The sequence below is a fragment of the Desmodus rotundus genome, chromosome 1, assembly GCF_022682495.2.
Source record: "Desmodus rotundus isolate HL8 chromosome 1, HLdesRot8A.1, whole genome shotgun sequence".
Taxonomy (NCBI): Eukaryota; Metazoa; Chordata; class Mammalia; order Chiroptera; family Phyllostomidae; genus Desmodus; species Desmodus rotundus.
This window is the reverse complement of record NC_071387.1, coordinates 171,435,003-171,448,926: the sequence shown is the minus strand read 5'-3', so window position 1 is coordinate 171,448,926 and position 13,924 is coordinate 171,435,003. Positions and strand designations below refer to the sequence as shown.

Below are 13,924 nucleotides of genomic sequence, written 5' to 3'. Positions count from 1 at the left end.
CTAGTTACTGAAATTATAAGATGGAAAGAGAACAATATAAACTGGTGGTATATCAAGTTTTAGTGCTTTGATCTCATTTTCATTTGAAGAATTTTTTTTTTTTGAGGTAGTCATGTTACCTCACTTTGGTTTCTTTTAGTCATCCTGTTCCTCCCAGGAGAAGTTGCATCAGTTACCATACCAACCAACGCCAGATGAATTACACTTCTTATCGAAACATTTTTGTACTACCGAGAGCATCGCCGCGGAGAACAGATGCAGGAACTCGCCCATGCGCCCCCGTTCCCGAAGTCTGAGGTATGTAGACCTGATTGAAAAATGTACTTAATTGGATTATCTCTTTCCAGCCATTTCAAGGGAAGACTCTGGGTACTCTAATTCATGTATGTGTTCATTGATTTGTGAACTACGATAAATATAGTGTGATTTTTTTCATCTACACAGGATATTGTTAATTACCATGGGAAGGTATCTTACTGTTTTTCTTTTAAATTCTTACAGTTTATGCATTGCTAGAGTGTCAGTAATCAGTGGACTAAAGGGTCCTCCTGCAAAAACTTCCAGCCGTTGCAGATTTCCAGACAATCTAATTGTGGTTCAAAAGCAGTTCACACTTTAAGAGGGAGAAGTTGGGTTGCAAGGGAAGGGGCAGCGCATTTAGATTCATGTGTGGAATTTAGATTCCACATTAGAAAAGTCCTCCCAGGGCTTTCAACATTTTTTCCCACATAAGTTGTACTTTCTCCAGGAGTTTGAACAAACTTGTAGCAGTTTATGTCCCTTGAATTTTGTGGATGCCAAGCATAGTTCATTTGACATTGAGTAAAGCCAGTTTTATTTTGACCCTGTTTCAAAAAGTAATATATGTATCACAGTTTGAGTCTTCAGGAAGCAGACGGAAGAGCAGAGAGCAGGATGTTTACGAGGGAGTGCTCAGGATGCACACCTGCAGGAGCGAGGGGCGAAGCAGCAGTAGGCTGAGAGAATTCTAGCTGCCATACAGGCCCAGTGGCTGTGGTGATCCCACAGGGAGCTCTGGGAATGACAGGACCCATCAGAGTTGCCCTCCGGGCCAAATGGCCCTTTCTTCATATATCCACCTCAGTCCCTGGCTGTAGTGCCCTGGGAAGAACTTAGCCTTGAGCAAGGTGACTCTGCAACTGAGGCCATCTCTGAAGGGACTGAGAGCTGAAGGCTTCTGCAGTCCCAGCAACTGGAGCAGCGGTTCCTTCTCTGCGTGGGGATCGGGCAGTCTGCCTCCAGGGCCACCACAGGATGGAAGCTTGATGGTGTAGAATGGATGCACTTTGATATATTATGGGTTTGTTACAAAAATATTTTGTTAGGTGTGCAGTTGAATATTAAAGTTTACTGGGAAGGACTTTTCATTTTTTACCCTTCTTATTTAGTATCATAAACTGATGGTAAATATAGCCACACTTGGTAATTGTAGGATGTGTTAGGTTATTTTGAGATATGGAATAAAAGACCAATGTTTACGAATTTATTAAAGGACATTATATTTTACTACACAGGGGCCCTTTAGATTTTGTGAAAGGAGATTCTAGGATATCTGGTGCAAACCATCTCCTCCCAGGAATATAAATACTTGCCCTGAAGTTGCACAACTGTATACCACTAAGAAAGAACACAAGCCCACCACTGAAATAAAGAAAGGCCCACAATGATTGCACGCCTGTTTCCCACCGTGCACAGTCCTACCTCAGCATCCCAAATAAATATTTGCTAGGCTAGAAAATGGATTTCAGTGGCGACACCTGCGCCGCCGATGGCTCCTAGCCCCCCACGTGGGCCGTGGCAGAGCGCAGGTGTGCGATAGAAGTGTGAGATTACACACTGCAGCATGTGCTTGATGCTGTTTCTGTAGCCACCCTATTTCTTGTGTAGTGCAGTTCATTAACTGGTTTCTAGAACTAGTACACATGCGCATGCTGCATCCAGACTATCAGCTCGATTTAAGAATGTTTTCTGAACCAGTAATAGTGTAGCTATAATTAATTTGTGGTATTGCACTTCTTGGGCTTTCTTTTTGAATCCTCTTGAGGGTGTCTGTATGTTTTGGGGTAGGTGTGTGTGTACTAGTGACTGATTTTGTAGTTTACTACCTAATACGTTTTTTTTTTTTTTTTTTTTAACAAAGATTGCATAGTACTTTTGATGCAACCAATTGTTTATAAATAAAAGGCTCATTTTCATTTCACGCTGTGGCAAGTTTAAAAGGGTAATTTGCTTTGCTTGCAGCCCCGGCCGTTCTCCCACCTGCTGTGACCATGAAATAATTATGATGAACCATGTCTACAAAGAAAGGTTCCCCAAGGTAATGAGTTGGATTGAAGATGCCTAGCATTGAAACAAACAGGCAACACAGGTTTAACGTCTGCAAGGTGGTTTTAAGGGATGTAATGGTTCAATCTAGAAGTGACTTGCACAAAACAGCACAGCCTTCTTAGAGGGAGGAAATCACTAAGCATGTTTGAAAACTGCTGAGAGCTAGCCACACTCTGCGTGCTGAATTGGCCCTCCCGTGAATCCTGCTCTTGGGCCACCGTTGGGTGGGCCTGCCGAGGTCCCAAGGGAGTCGAGGTCCCTAGGGAGTCGGCTTTGAAAGCCCTCTCCACCTTTGTGCTTCTTGTGCCCATGTTCCTCAGAAGCCTGGTATGTCACGAAAACCATTTTTTAAAACCTCCTTTTTTCTTTTTTATGACTTTTCTTTCTTTAGCAATTAGATGTCTAACTTTGTTACTTTAGAAGGGATGGTGCAGGTGCAATGTTCCCCATTAGAATGGCAGAAGGAACATGAACCGGGCCAGAGAGGACTGGGCAAAGGGTTGTCGCCAGGCACCTTGGCTGCAGGGAGCTGCTGTCTGATAGTCCCTGCCACCTCACGTCCACAGCCTTTCCACCCAAGTGTTCCTACATGCGGGAGAAGGCGTTTTCTTCCCACCGCCCTCCCCCACCTTTGTAGCCCTGGGGAAGAGAACAAAAGGAAATCTTTGGTTTCATGAATCAGGAGTAGAGTGCTTATTATTTGTAATGAAGCCAACATCGATGTTATTGATTAAAGCCATTTCAGCTATTTATCACATGTCACTTGTTCACCAGGGAAACAGGTCCTGACTATACTAGTTAATACTTGTTGGGACTTCAGAGGGGAGCAGGAGGCGGAGGGAAACTCCCTGAGTATTATGCAATTAATGGAAGCAAGGAGTATTGACAAGGCAATAGGGGAGTCACAGGGAAGGGAAGGAAAGCTGGAAGGGAAATTTTAGTTATGTTCCCAAGGGAATCCCCTTGGCCTTTTGCACATGTCCTGTGGCTCTTGGAGAAAAGGATCAAGGAGGTATGAGATGCTTGTTCCTGGTACAGGAAGACAGGGCCGACAGAACCAACTGTCGGCCTCTCCTGTAGAACTGCAGCAACAGTCCTGTGTTTTGATAGGTAGAAACAGAGCTATTTGATATTTTTGACAATCTATTTAAAAGAGCCCAAGATCTGAAACGAAAGTGTAACCGTTCACAGATACTAAGTTATCTGAAGGTGACATGGACCACTTTACATGTGATAGGGCACTGAAAAAAAAAATTATCGCCCCGGGATATTCAGTTTCCCTTGCACACCTCAAATCTTTCTTCCACATGGTGTGACTTCTTCTTTTTTGTTCCTTCCCAAGTAGACTTTATATTTCAGAGCAGTTTTCAGCTACAGCAAAATGGGGCAGAAAGTGCAGTTCCCGAATACTCCCCCCTGCACACATGCACAACCCCTGCCATCAACATCCCCCGCCAGAGCGGTCCACTTGTTACAGTCGATGAGCCTACACCGACACACCGCCATCACCCCAAGGTCACGCTTTACATTAGGGTTCACTCTTGGTGCTGTACACTCCCGTCAGTCTTGAGGGATATGTAATGACACGTATACACCAGTATAGTATGCAGAGGGAGGCTTCTTTGAAACTTAACTTCTAGAGTTATATTGAACAACTGTGGAGGTCTCTGCAAATGCGAAGTAAATGTGATGATTGGATTGAGCAGATGTACGTTTCCTTGTCTTACATCTGTGTGCGCGTATCTTCTCTGAATAGGCTACAGCTCAGATGGAAGAACGTCTGAAGGAAATTGTCACCAGCTACTCTCCTGACCACGTTCTTCCCCTCGCAGACGGAGTGCTGAGTTTCACTCACCACCAGATTATTGAACTGGCTCGAGACTGCTTGGATAAATCCCACCAGGGTCTCATCACCTCGCGCTACTTCCTTGAATTACAGCACAAATTAGATAAGTTGCTACAGGAGGTAAGGGCCATCACAGCATATGAAGTGTTCTGATTTGTTTTGCTTTTTCCCTGGGGAGAAAAAAAGAAAAATTTTATGAGAGCATTTGCATAACATGTTTTAACTATCAGATGGAGTTCATATTCCAGGGAAGCAAAGAAGAAGATGGCGGGGAAAAACTGACTGCTACTTGCTATAAATTCATTCTGGTCATCATTTATAATAATAGAAAGTTAATGTAATAACCTTTACAGGAACCTTGAGACCCAACAATCTATGGCTCTAGGATAAGTGGATTGTGAAGGATTTTGAAGCAGTGATTCCATGCCCCCCCCTCCACCCCTTAGCCATAAAGTTATAAATTGCCTGAGTGTCTGTGTACTATTTGATGATGCCGTCTAGTTCTAATATCTGGAAAAGCTAAATGGAAAATGGCTGGCTTCTTCCAGGCTGTGTGTCCTATTAATTAGCTTGTATGTGGCATTGGGTGGTAAAGGCAACGTGTATTTTCATTAGTGTCAGTTCTTCTTCTCACAAAATATGCAATTTCTGAAATGACAGATAAACACAGGCCTTCTCTATGTCTAACCCTTGCATGCCTAGCTCCTGAGACTGTGCAGGGCAGAAAGGGAGTGTGTATGGTGGAGTGGAATTAGTATATAATGTTGCTGTTCTGATTGAAATTGATAAGCCACAGCCTACAAGTGAAACCTCTAGCACCTATGTATTTGGGTGTATTCTATTTCTGTATCCCATAGGGAGTAAATTATGCCCGTGTAAACATAATTGAGGGTGGTTTTCTCTTAAGCATGATATGTGAATAATCACATGGAACTGAAGGAAAATGTTAGCATCCTAGTTATCTAGAAATCCATCTGTCCTTGCTCCTACCAAATCTGGTTGCAGCGAGATGAGAAGATTCCTCTCCGGGGTCTTCGCGTCTAAATCCTCCCACTGCGCTTCCCAGTCTCTGCTCCCATCTCTCGAATTTCAACCTATTGCAGTCTCCTAAGGCATCTCAGACTGTCTTTAGGGGTGGAAACATAGTTGTTGTTGTTGTTGTTAATTTCCAATTTGACATGGACCAGTTCTCCTATAAATCAAATTGAAAATTAATTTACAGGAAAATGATCATGCATTTGGGTGTTCCAGCATGTGGAATTGCTGTGAGAGCTGCTGAAGGCTCATTCTCAGTAAGCGTGCTGATCTCATCGTGCGCTGACAACCTTCTGTGGATGGCTTCCAGTCTCCAGGCCACCCTTTGAGTCGCGCGGCGCTCGAGCCTAGTGTCCATGTGCACAGAGGCACTGTCTGGCATGTTCACGCGGGATGAAGTGCGACGCATGGAGGACTCAGTCCACATGTGTTCAATAAGTGGCTTCTGACCCCCTCTCTTTAAACTCACTGATGTGAGGTCAACTCTTCCCTCTACTCCCCCGCTCATTCTATAGCCTGGCCGAGGCCCTCATCCTCCCCGGTCTGCCCCGTTCCATTCCTAACCTGTGCTGCTGAAGAACATCTCTCTAACATCCTTCACTGGCTGCAAGTAAAAACCATCACGTGGCCTGTGTCATGCTCTTCCTCCCAACACATTCAAACACAGGACGTCGTGATGGTCTGGAGGGGGCCTCCCTTCACCAGCATACAGCAGGGACAAGGATGAGGGACAAGGATCCCCCCCAAATCATCTCTATCTCTCTGGCACCTCGCTCCACCTGTGGTGTTTATTGGGCTCCTCATTAAGTGGGAGGGAGAAGATGCGTGTGTATACATGCCAAATATTCGATCTGTTAGGATTTGTTGTCAGGTAGCCCAATTCTGCTGTTTCTTTTAATTAAGTCAACTTCTGGAAAGTGCAGGAAACACTATGCATATTCCTTTTTGTGAGAATACCTTGAAAATTATATTTGCTAAATGGAACTTTATTTGTTTATTTATTCTTGTTTATTCTATTACAGTTGTCCCAACTTTTCCTCCTTTGCCTTCCTCTGCCCAGTCCGCCCCCCACTGCCCCAGTCCATCCCCACACTGTTGTCCATGTGCATGGGTCATTGCTACATGTTCTTTGATTAGTCTCTTCCCCTTCTTTCCTCCGTTTCCCCCTCCCCTTTTCCCCTGGCAGCTGTCAGACTGTTCCCTGTTTCCATGTCTCTGGTTCTGTTTTTGCTTGTTAGTTTATTTTGTTCATTAGATTCCTCTTATAAGTGAGATCACATGGTTTTTGTCTTTCACCAACTGGCTCATTTCACTTAGCGTAGTAGTAAACGGAGCGTTTTTAAACAGAAGAGGCAGGTGGGAGAGGCACTTTGGTCAGCCTGCGTGAGCCACTTTTCTGAGCTCCACAGTTCTGTGCCAGGAGATTCCCATAATTACAGTTTCATCCTGTGTTGTTCCTTCCTTCCTGGGCATTCCCTGGAAAGGGTACAGTCGATATAAAAAGCTACTTACATTGAACTCTCCCACTTAATTTTGTTTCTGTGTGAGAACTTGACAGATTTTTTCATGGCAATTAAAACAAAATCTTAGGGTTTCAAAAATCATTGAAATGGACCCTATAATACATTAAAAAATTATTGATTTATAGAAACATTTCTTTTTGGGGGACAGAAAAAGCAGACTACTTGTGGCTTAAAGGGCATTGTTGGGTATGAATAAGAATATTTTCTCATTTATCTTCACAGAAAAACATTTCCTTCAGTCCTTTTGTGACAATCAAAACTATTATCAGAATCACATTCACAATGTCCTTTCAGAGTTTGGAGCTAAACAGTCACAGGAGAACTCACCCCTTTTAGATAGAGCGGGATTGTGGGAACTTGCTTTGTCTTTCCTGGGATGTGGCTGTTGTCAGTTCCCAGCTGCGGCACTGGGTGCCTGTCTGGCTTGCCTCCTACCGCCTTCCCATTGTCCATCTTTTGCATAGCCTGGCAAGGGCTCCCTGAGGTTTGGAGAGCTTGATTTAACTGATGCCTTTTAAAGTGCTGACGTCTAGGTCAGTTCTCCAGGAATGCTTTTATGTCTCCATTCTTTTTTCCACTTGGGTGTATTTAGCAAGAGAAAATAAAATACATGGGAAGCTATAACCTACCCTCAAATTTGGGTCTCAGGATTTTTTTATAGCGGTCAACGCTTAAAATACAAACACAGGGTATCAGTGAGTATTGGAGCTTTTTGTTGGCAGCCAAGAAAATATTACTCTTCTCATGCTGTGTGTGTGGTTTTCTTTGGAGTTATTTTAACAAAGCTTCCCTCTTATCGTTCCCCGATCATGTTAGTACATAAAATATTACCTGAGTTAATATAACCATTGTATGTTTTGGCCTTATTTATGGCTAATAATTCTTACAAGTAAGACATAAGAAGGAACAGATTATTATTACAGTTTTTAAAGTCGAATTTGTATAATCTAAAATGACTTTTTAAAAATTTTTTTAAGATATAGAGTTCTTGTTTCCCTTTGATGCGACCACCAAAATATGTGCAGTCTTTTAGATTTTTTTTGACATTTTTGAATTTATAAATCAGGAATCATTATAGTAAAAGAAAATTCAGGATCTAGCCCCAGTTGCCAATCAAGAAGTTAGTTGGGGATTTTTTGTTTCATCTTTCAGGTTTTCTGTTTAGTTTTGATTAAGGATAAACTATAAAGAAGACATATAACCATATTTCCTGGCATTCATTATTTCTTCAAAAATCTTTTTATTATAAAACAAAAATTAGAAAGAAAACTTAAAGACAGTTTAAATATTATGTATATCTGCTTATATATGTCTGGTTACTGGGACCTGTAGTTACAGTTACTAGTTGGTTTGTTTTGAACACATTCTGTTCTAAAATTATTCACCAATGGTCATTTTTCATGTTTTATTTTGCCTTTTAATGATAACTGTTTTGATTTTGCTTATACGTGATTTTTGTACCTACAATACATTTTAGAAAGTTGCCTTTAATTTGGTGGCTTAAATTCAGTAGTTATGTTACTGCTAAATATAACCATTTTCCAAATATAATCAATTCTTTTTATGAGAAGGCTGATTCTTATTAGAATAAAGACCTTCGAGAATGATTTTAAGTGTTTATTACCATGTCTGTGAAATTATATTCTGTTGTACCAGCATCACTGTGATTTTTTTAATCCTGAAGGGAAAGTAAATCATAAAACTTTAAAAATTTAAAAAGCCAGAAGTAAGCATGCATAGAAGTTTACATTTAAACTTTTAAAACTTTGGTTTTAGGTCTGCTTTGACACAGATTTACCTCATTTCTTCAAGAAAATATCACTGAAAATGAAAATAGCTCTTAATAAACTGAGTTTTGTTCTTAGGACATTTGTTGTACTTAGATTTCACATGTAGGCAACATATAAAATAAAATTCTAAGATTTTAAGTCAGTTAAATTTTATTGAGTTGCCTGCCTCAGTATTATTCATTCACTATGTGAAATCGAAATCATGTGTACGTATCCAAGTTTAAACATCACCCACCTAACATTTGAGAAAAGTAATGCACACTTTGTATATGTTATGAAATAACTGACTTACAGGCTAAGCAGATTGCGTATGTAAAATGTCTCTGGTGAACTTGTTAGATACCCATCTTCTGGACAACAAAGGCAGCCCTTCACTCTGTGAGCCAGTTCATACATGTAAGGCGCCACATCTGGGAAGTCAGGGGTCCTCAGCCGCTGCCCACTCAGTGTGTACTTTGTGCTTAATGTGTCATCAACTTCTAATCTTTCACTCATGGTTCCCATTAGGAGCCCTAACATGTGATTTTTTAACACAGAGAATAAATCTAAGTTTTGCAATTAAAATTTAGCTAATAGAGCCATTTTGTAGACATAGAAGTTTAATAGTGTCCAATTTATGCAGAGATGATGTCCGCTTATCAATCTTTTAAAAGTATTTTCTCACTCACTTAATGTTTGAATATTTGCAATTATCTAATTAGCATGCTTTGCTGATTTTCTGTTCTGTTTAATGGGGCAACTCTGTGTCATCACTCTTCCCGTTACTTTCTCATAGGCTCACGATCGTTCAGAGAGTGGCGAATTGGCTTTCATTAAGCAACTAGTCCGAAAGATCCTAATTGTCATTGCCCGCCCCGCTCGGCTGCTGGAGTGCCTGGTAAGCTGCCCTGAGACCTGACTCCATTACCTGTCCTTCACTGTGGGAGAGCTGTGACCTTCAGAAAGCTCTAATTCCATTTGGCTTCAAAGACCAGAGCTAAGTGGAAAAAGTCAATGGGAACTAGAGTTGTGAATGTTTATGGTGACATCGTGTGTGACCTTTGTTTTCTGGTTTTAAGTAAGAATTCTCTCTGCCAAAATTCAGAGAAAAAGAAATCAGAGATATCATGTACAGTGGCCTGTGGTTATGTTTAGTACTTGTTTTTAAATTTTAGAACTAATTTCTAGTCAGCAGCCCATTTGGGAGAATACGATAGGGCCTCATCCACACCTGAAGAAATGAGACTTTTAGAGATTAGTTCATTTTATCAGTTACATGTATATATATGTCAGTGATCATTTTTCTGTTTTAAAATTTGTGTTTAATAAAATTCTCACTGAGATTTCATTCAACACTGTGAAGAAATACGAAGCTTTAAACATAAGAATAGTTTTAAAAGGGCTTAGCATACTACCAAAGCTCACTTTCAAATTGTACTAGCCATTAAAATACCTAATAACTCTATGTACAATACAGCTTTTCAGAATCAGGCATACACGTGTATACATATATGGTTGTATAGCTATGGTTTCGCCCTTATTTTAATTCACATTCATAGCTCTTTATAACAACGACGTGTTCACAGCCCCATAAATATATACTGATGCATAGTGAGATGTGGTGAGGGAGAAATCTTGACGAGAAAGGTAGAGGGTGGTGGGAGTAGGTGCTTCCGTTATGGCCAGGAGGTGCAGAACCACAGAATTGGAAGTACCATTTGGCGCTGAGCATCCCTGGAAAGGTAAAGGGGGAAAACGCTCCGATGCCTCGGGAGAGGAGGAGGATTGGCGAATGCAGGTGGAAGACAGACTTGTTATTATTCTCCGTGTGTACCTTTTGAGTTCTGCACCGCATGCATGTATCTCCTGCAGCAGTTTAGTTGGGATGGGTAATACCATTCAGCATTAAAACTGGTTTCTCTGAGCAGCAGCAGATAGGTGCAGAGATCTTGCCTTGAAAGAGGAAATGAATCTTTTACAGTAATCACTCCTAATCGGAAGGGAAAAAGTAAAAGCATAGCCTCTGAAAGATAGAAATGAGGGGTCTTAGAAGTAAATTTCTAATGCTTTCAGAACTGTGTAGAGCTCAGATAAAACTGGACTTTCTGAGTGTTAGGGTCTGCGTCTCCCACCAGTGGTCTTTCACTTGTATTTCCAGGCTTGCCGTGTCTGTTAACATAGGTCTATATGAAGGGCACCATGAGTATATACGTTCGTTTGACTTTACTTCATTTGCAGCAAGCTTTTTTTTTTTTTAATGGTCTTTCGAAAACTCTTAAGCAATAATGTCAGGTGAAACCCTGAGATTCTAAAATTACCTATTTCGGATATTCCTTAAAATAGGAAAAATTCTGAGGGGGAAAATAACTAGGAAGTATAACTGAAAATAGCAACTGTGTTTTAATCTGCGAGCATAATTGTTTACAACACGTAAATCCATGGCATCCCTCTAGAGTGATGTGGTCCTAAAGCTTTTAACTGCCTGCTAGGAGCAACAGACTCCAACGACCGGAAAAGCACATTACGTAACGGTGCTATCAAGTTTTTCAAATGACAGAGGTAATTGGAAGCACTAATTTTGCATTTGTCTTTCTTCACTGTCACATTAATATGAATGTTTATCACTTAATTTTAGAGTTTACTGATAAAAAGTGATAATTTTGAGCTTTTTCTTTCTAATAATTTTGGACACCTCTGTACTAAGGAGGTTTCCTGCAAAACCTCGGACAAAATGTGTTCTAACATTACTTCTTTTGTGTGTAGCTATCTGTGCGGAGAAACCGAATGGTCTGGATGTGATTTCCAGATATTAAAACTCTGCTAAAACGGCACAATTAAAGGTTCAGACCTGTTTATTTTCAGTAAAATGGATGTCTTAAGTGGAGATAGTACTTTCAAAGTTGTATTACAAAGAAATTGGAAATGGTTATTGTGTTTGGGTTACCAAGTACATAAATATATTATCTTAGAACAATGACTAGGCTTTGAATATGAGGGAAAATTATATACTTTTTAAAGCCATTTGCCTCCTTCCTGTATAAATAACCCACAACCATGGATGTCCAGCAGTTGATTGTGAATGGGACCTAAGTAATAAAACCTTAAACAGTTCTGGTTAAAAAAAGTATCCATCTGTGTTTTTCTTCTGCTAGGAATTTGATCCTGAAGAATTTTACTACCTATTGGAAGCAGCAGAGGGCCATGCAAAAGAAGGACAGGGTATTAAAACTGACATTCCCAGGTACATCATTAGCCAGCTGGGACTCAATAAGGATCCTCTGGAAGGTGAGTTCCCTGGTTGGGCTGACCTTTCGCTTGCTTATGCACCGTGGCCTCATAGAAGAACTTGTGACAAATCTAGTTTTTCCTCAAGTTTTGACTCTTGTCTATTGCAAAGTCCAAATTTGGGGACCAACTGTGATTCGAAGTCCTGAGGAGCAAGTGAACATGCCCCACTTTGTATTTACCTGGAGTGTGGGGATGGCCTTGAAATCCTAGCAGCCTGTCAGCTTGGCAGTGTCAGTGTCCCGGAAGGGCTTCGATTTCAGCCTTCTTGGAGTATTTTTCTTCTCTTGCAAAGCTCAGTTGAGTTCTTCTCAAGGGTGCTTTTAATTTTGAAAGTGTTGGTAAAGAAATTAATTATAATTGATATAAAAGTGACATTTACACTTGAAGTAATTTGGAAGTAAGGTAACTAATGATAGATTACTTTAAATTGAGTTCAATGTTGATAGATGGGTTTGTTTGTTTGTTTGCTGACTTGTCCCAAAAGATCCTAATTATAGAAGAAAGCCAGTGGAGTAAAATGTTTCTTAAAGCTTGTATTAGGATTTATGGTTGATTCAAGTGAAAAAACAGGTCTAATGATATTAAATACAAAGAAGAGGAAGCACCCTGTTAGTGATTTTTTAAAAAATCTAATATTGGAAAATAACTCCTCCCCTTCCTTTTCCTGCTCTTTATTGTTTGCAATAGTCATTTAAAACATTTAGGTTATGTACTGTCTAAAAAGGCTCAAAAACTGATCATAGACTCCTTCATTCAAAATTGTCTTCCTGGTTCATAAATTGAATTTGCAGACAGTGTTTGTCGTGCTAAATAAAGTGTTTGTGATGATGGTTAGCACAGACTTTTTTCCTTCTACAGCCAGGGAACCTGCTGCTCTCTGCCCTGGTCTTCTATCCCCCCTGTTTTGTTGCACGTACGGCCATTGGGTCTTCGCTTCCAGGGAAATGATGCGTGCATTCCTGGGAGATAACGCCAGAAAAATTTATACTGCACTGAAAGCAATCCCACAACAGATTCAGCACTTATCAGAGACTGGTGGCTGCTTTTCTGAAAAGTTCCCTGGGGAGAGATTTCCCCCCATGGCTTGTAAATTACCATCTTTACCTTTTTGAATCACGAGTCTTCAGAAATGGTTTAAACCAATGAAATAAATAAAAAGGGCAGATGTTTAATGGTATTTAGATGAGTTTTAAAAATCTCTTCAGGCATTACAAAATGATGCCTCAGATTCCTGCTTCAAAAGCTGACTCTTGGTTCCATTCCATTACTACCCACTGCTTACACATAATATGTATTTCTCAGATAATAGTTATTTAGCAGAAATTCTATTTAAAACAGAACCATTTTTAATTTGTTTTTTTATGAAAATAATTGCAGTGGGGGAGGCTGTCAAAGTATATTACAGTGACGCTTCACGCTGGAAGAGTTAGGCTTGTGTCAGCCCTGGATTGCACACAGAGTGAGCCCTTCACAGCTTTCGTACCTGCTGGTAAATACCACTGTAGGCTCGCTTGGCGGGTGCATAATCTGAGGCCCATTGATGTACCTTCCTAGAGTCTAAAATAATTACTAGTGATCTTTGACAGGTTTTGATTTTCTTGATTCATCTCTGAGGATAGTTTTTAATCTGTTTATCGCTTAAGGTGTGATTACTACAAACTCGGATCTACATTTTCTCCCCCCTCCCTTTGTCTCCTTCGACACTGACAGACCTAAAGCCTGACCTCTGAAGGTCAGGAGTGAGGGTCTGGGGTGGGACTGCCCAGGACTGCACGCTGGCGGCCGGCATTGCAGGCTGTGTGACCTTGACCATGCTATCAGTGAGCCTGTTTGTGCCTCGGTGTTCTTTTTGTAACAGTGGAGTAATAGTAATCCCTATTCAAAGGATTCTTTTTCAGGCTTATACGAGTTTCTCTCTACACCCAAGATGTAGTAATGCTTAATAGAGGTGAGGTGCTGTTACCATTTTATTTAAACAATATTAAAATCCCCCCCTTTTCTTGAAAGCCCCTTCCAAACTGAATACATTTGGTTCAGCTCCTTGTTTATAAATCTGAAGTGCTGGCCACAGAGGATGGTGACGGCATTTGAATGACACCAAGAAAACATACACT

General features: G+C 40.7%; 1 protein-coding gene across 7 annotated transcripts in view; it reads left to right on the top strand.

Annotated features, from left to right (window-relative positions):
* MAST4 (microtubule associated serine/threonine kinase family member 4) overlaps positions 1 to 13,924 on the top strand; it is a 524,552-nt gene that overhangs the window by 461,146 nt on the left and 49,482 nt on the right. For all 7 annotated transcript variants that reach the window (XM_053913123.2, XM_053913118.2, XM_053913119.2 and 4 more), the window contains 5 exons: positions 140 to 297; positions 2,263 to 2,338; positions 4,106 to 4,315; positions 9,319 to 9,420; positions 11,675 to 11,807. In XM_053913123.2, coding sequence (XP_053769098.1) covers positions 140 to 297; positions 2,263 to 2,338; positions 4,106 to 4,315; positions 9,319 to 9,420; positions 11,675 to 11,807 — 679 coding nt within the window. The remainder of the gene's footprint in view (positions 1 to 139; positions 298 to 2,262; positions 2,339 to 4,105; positions 4,316 to 9,318; positions 9,421 to 11,674; positions 11,808 to 13,924) is intronic.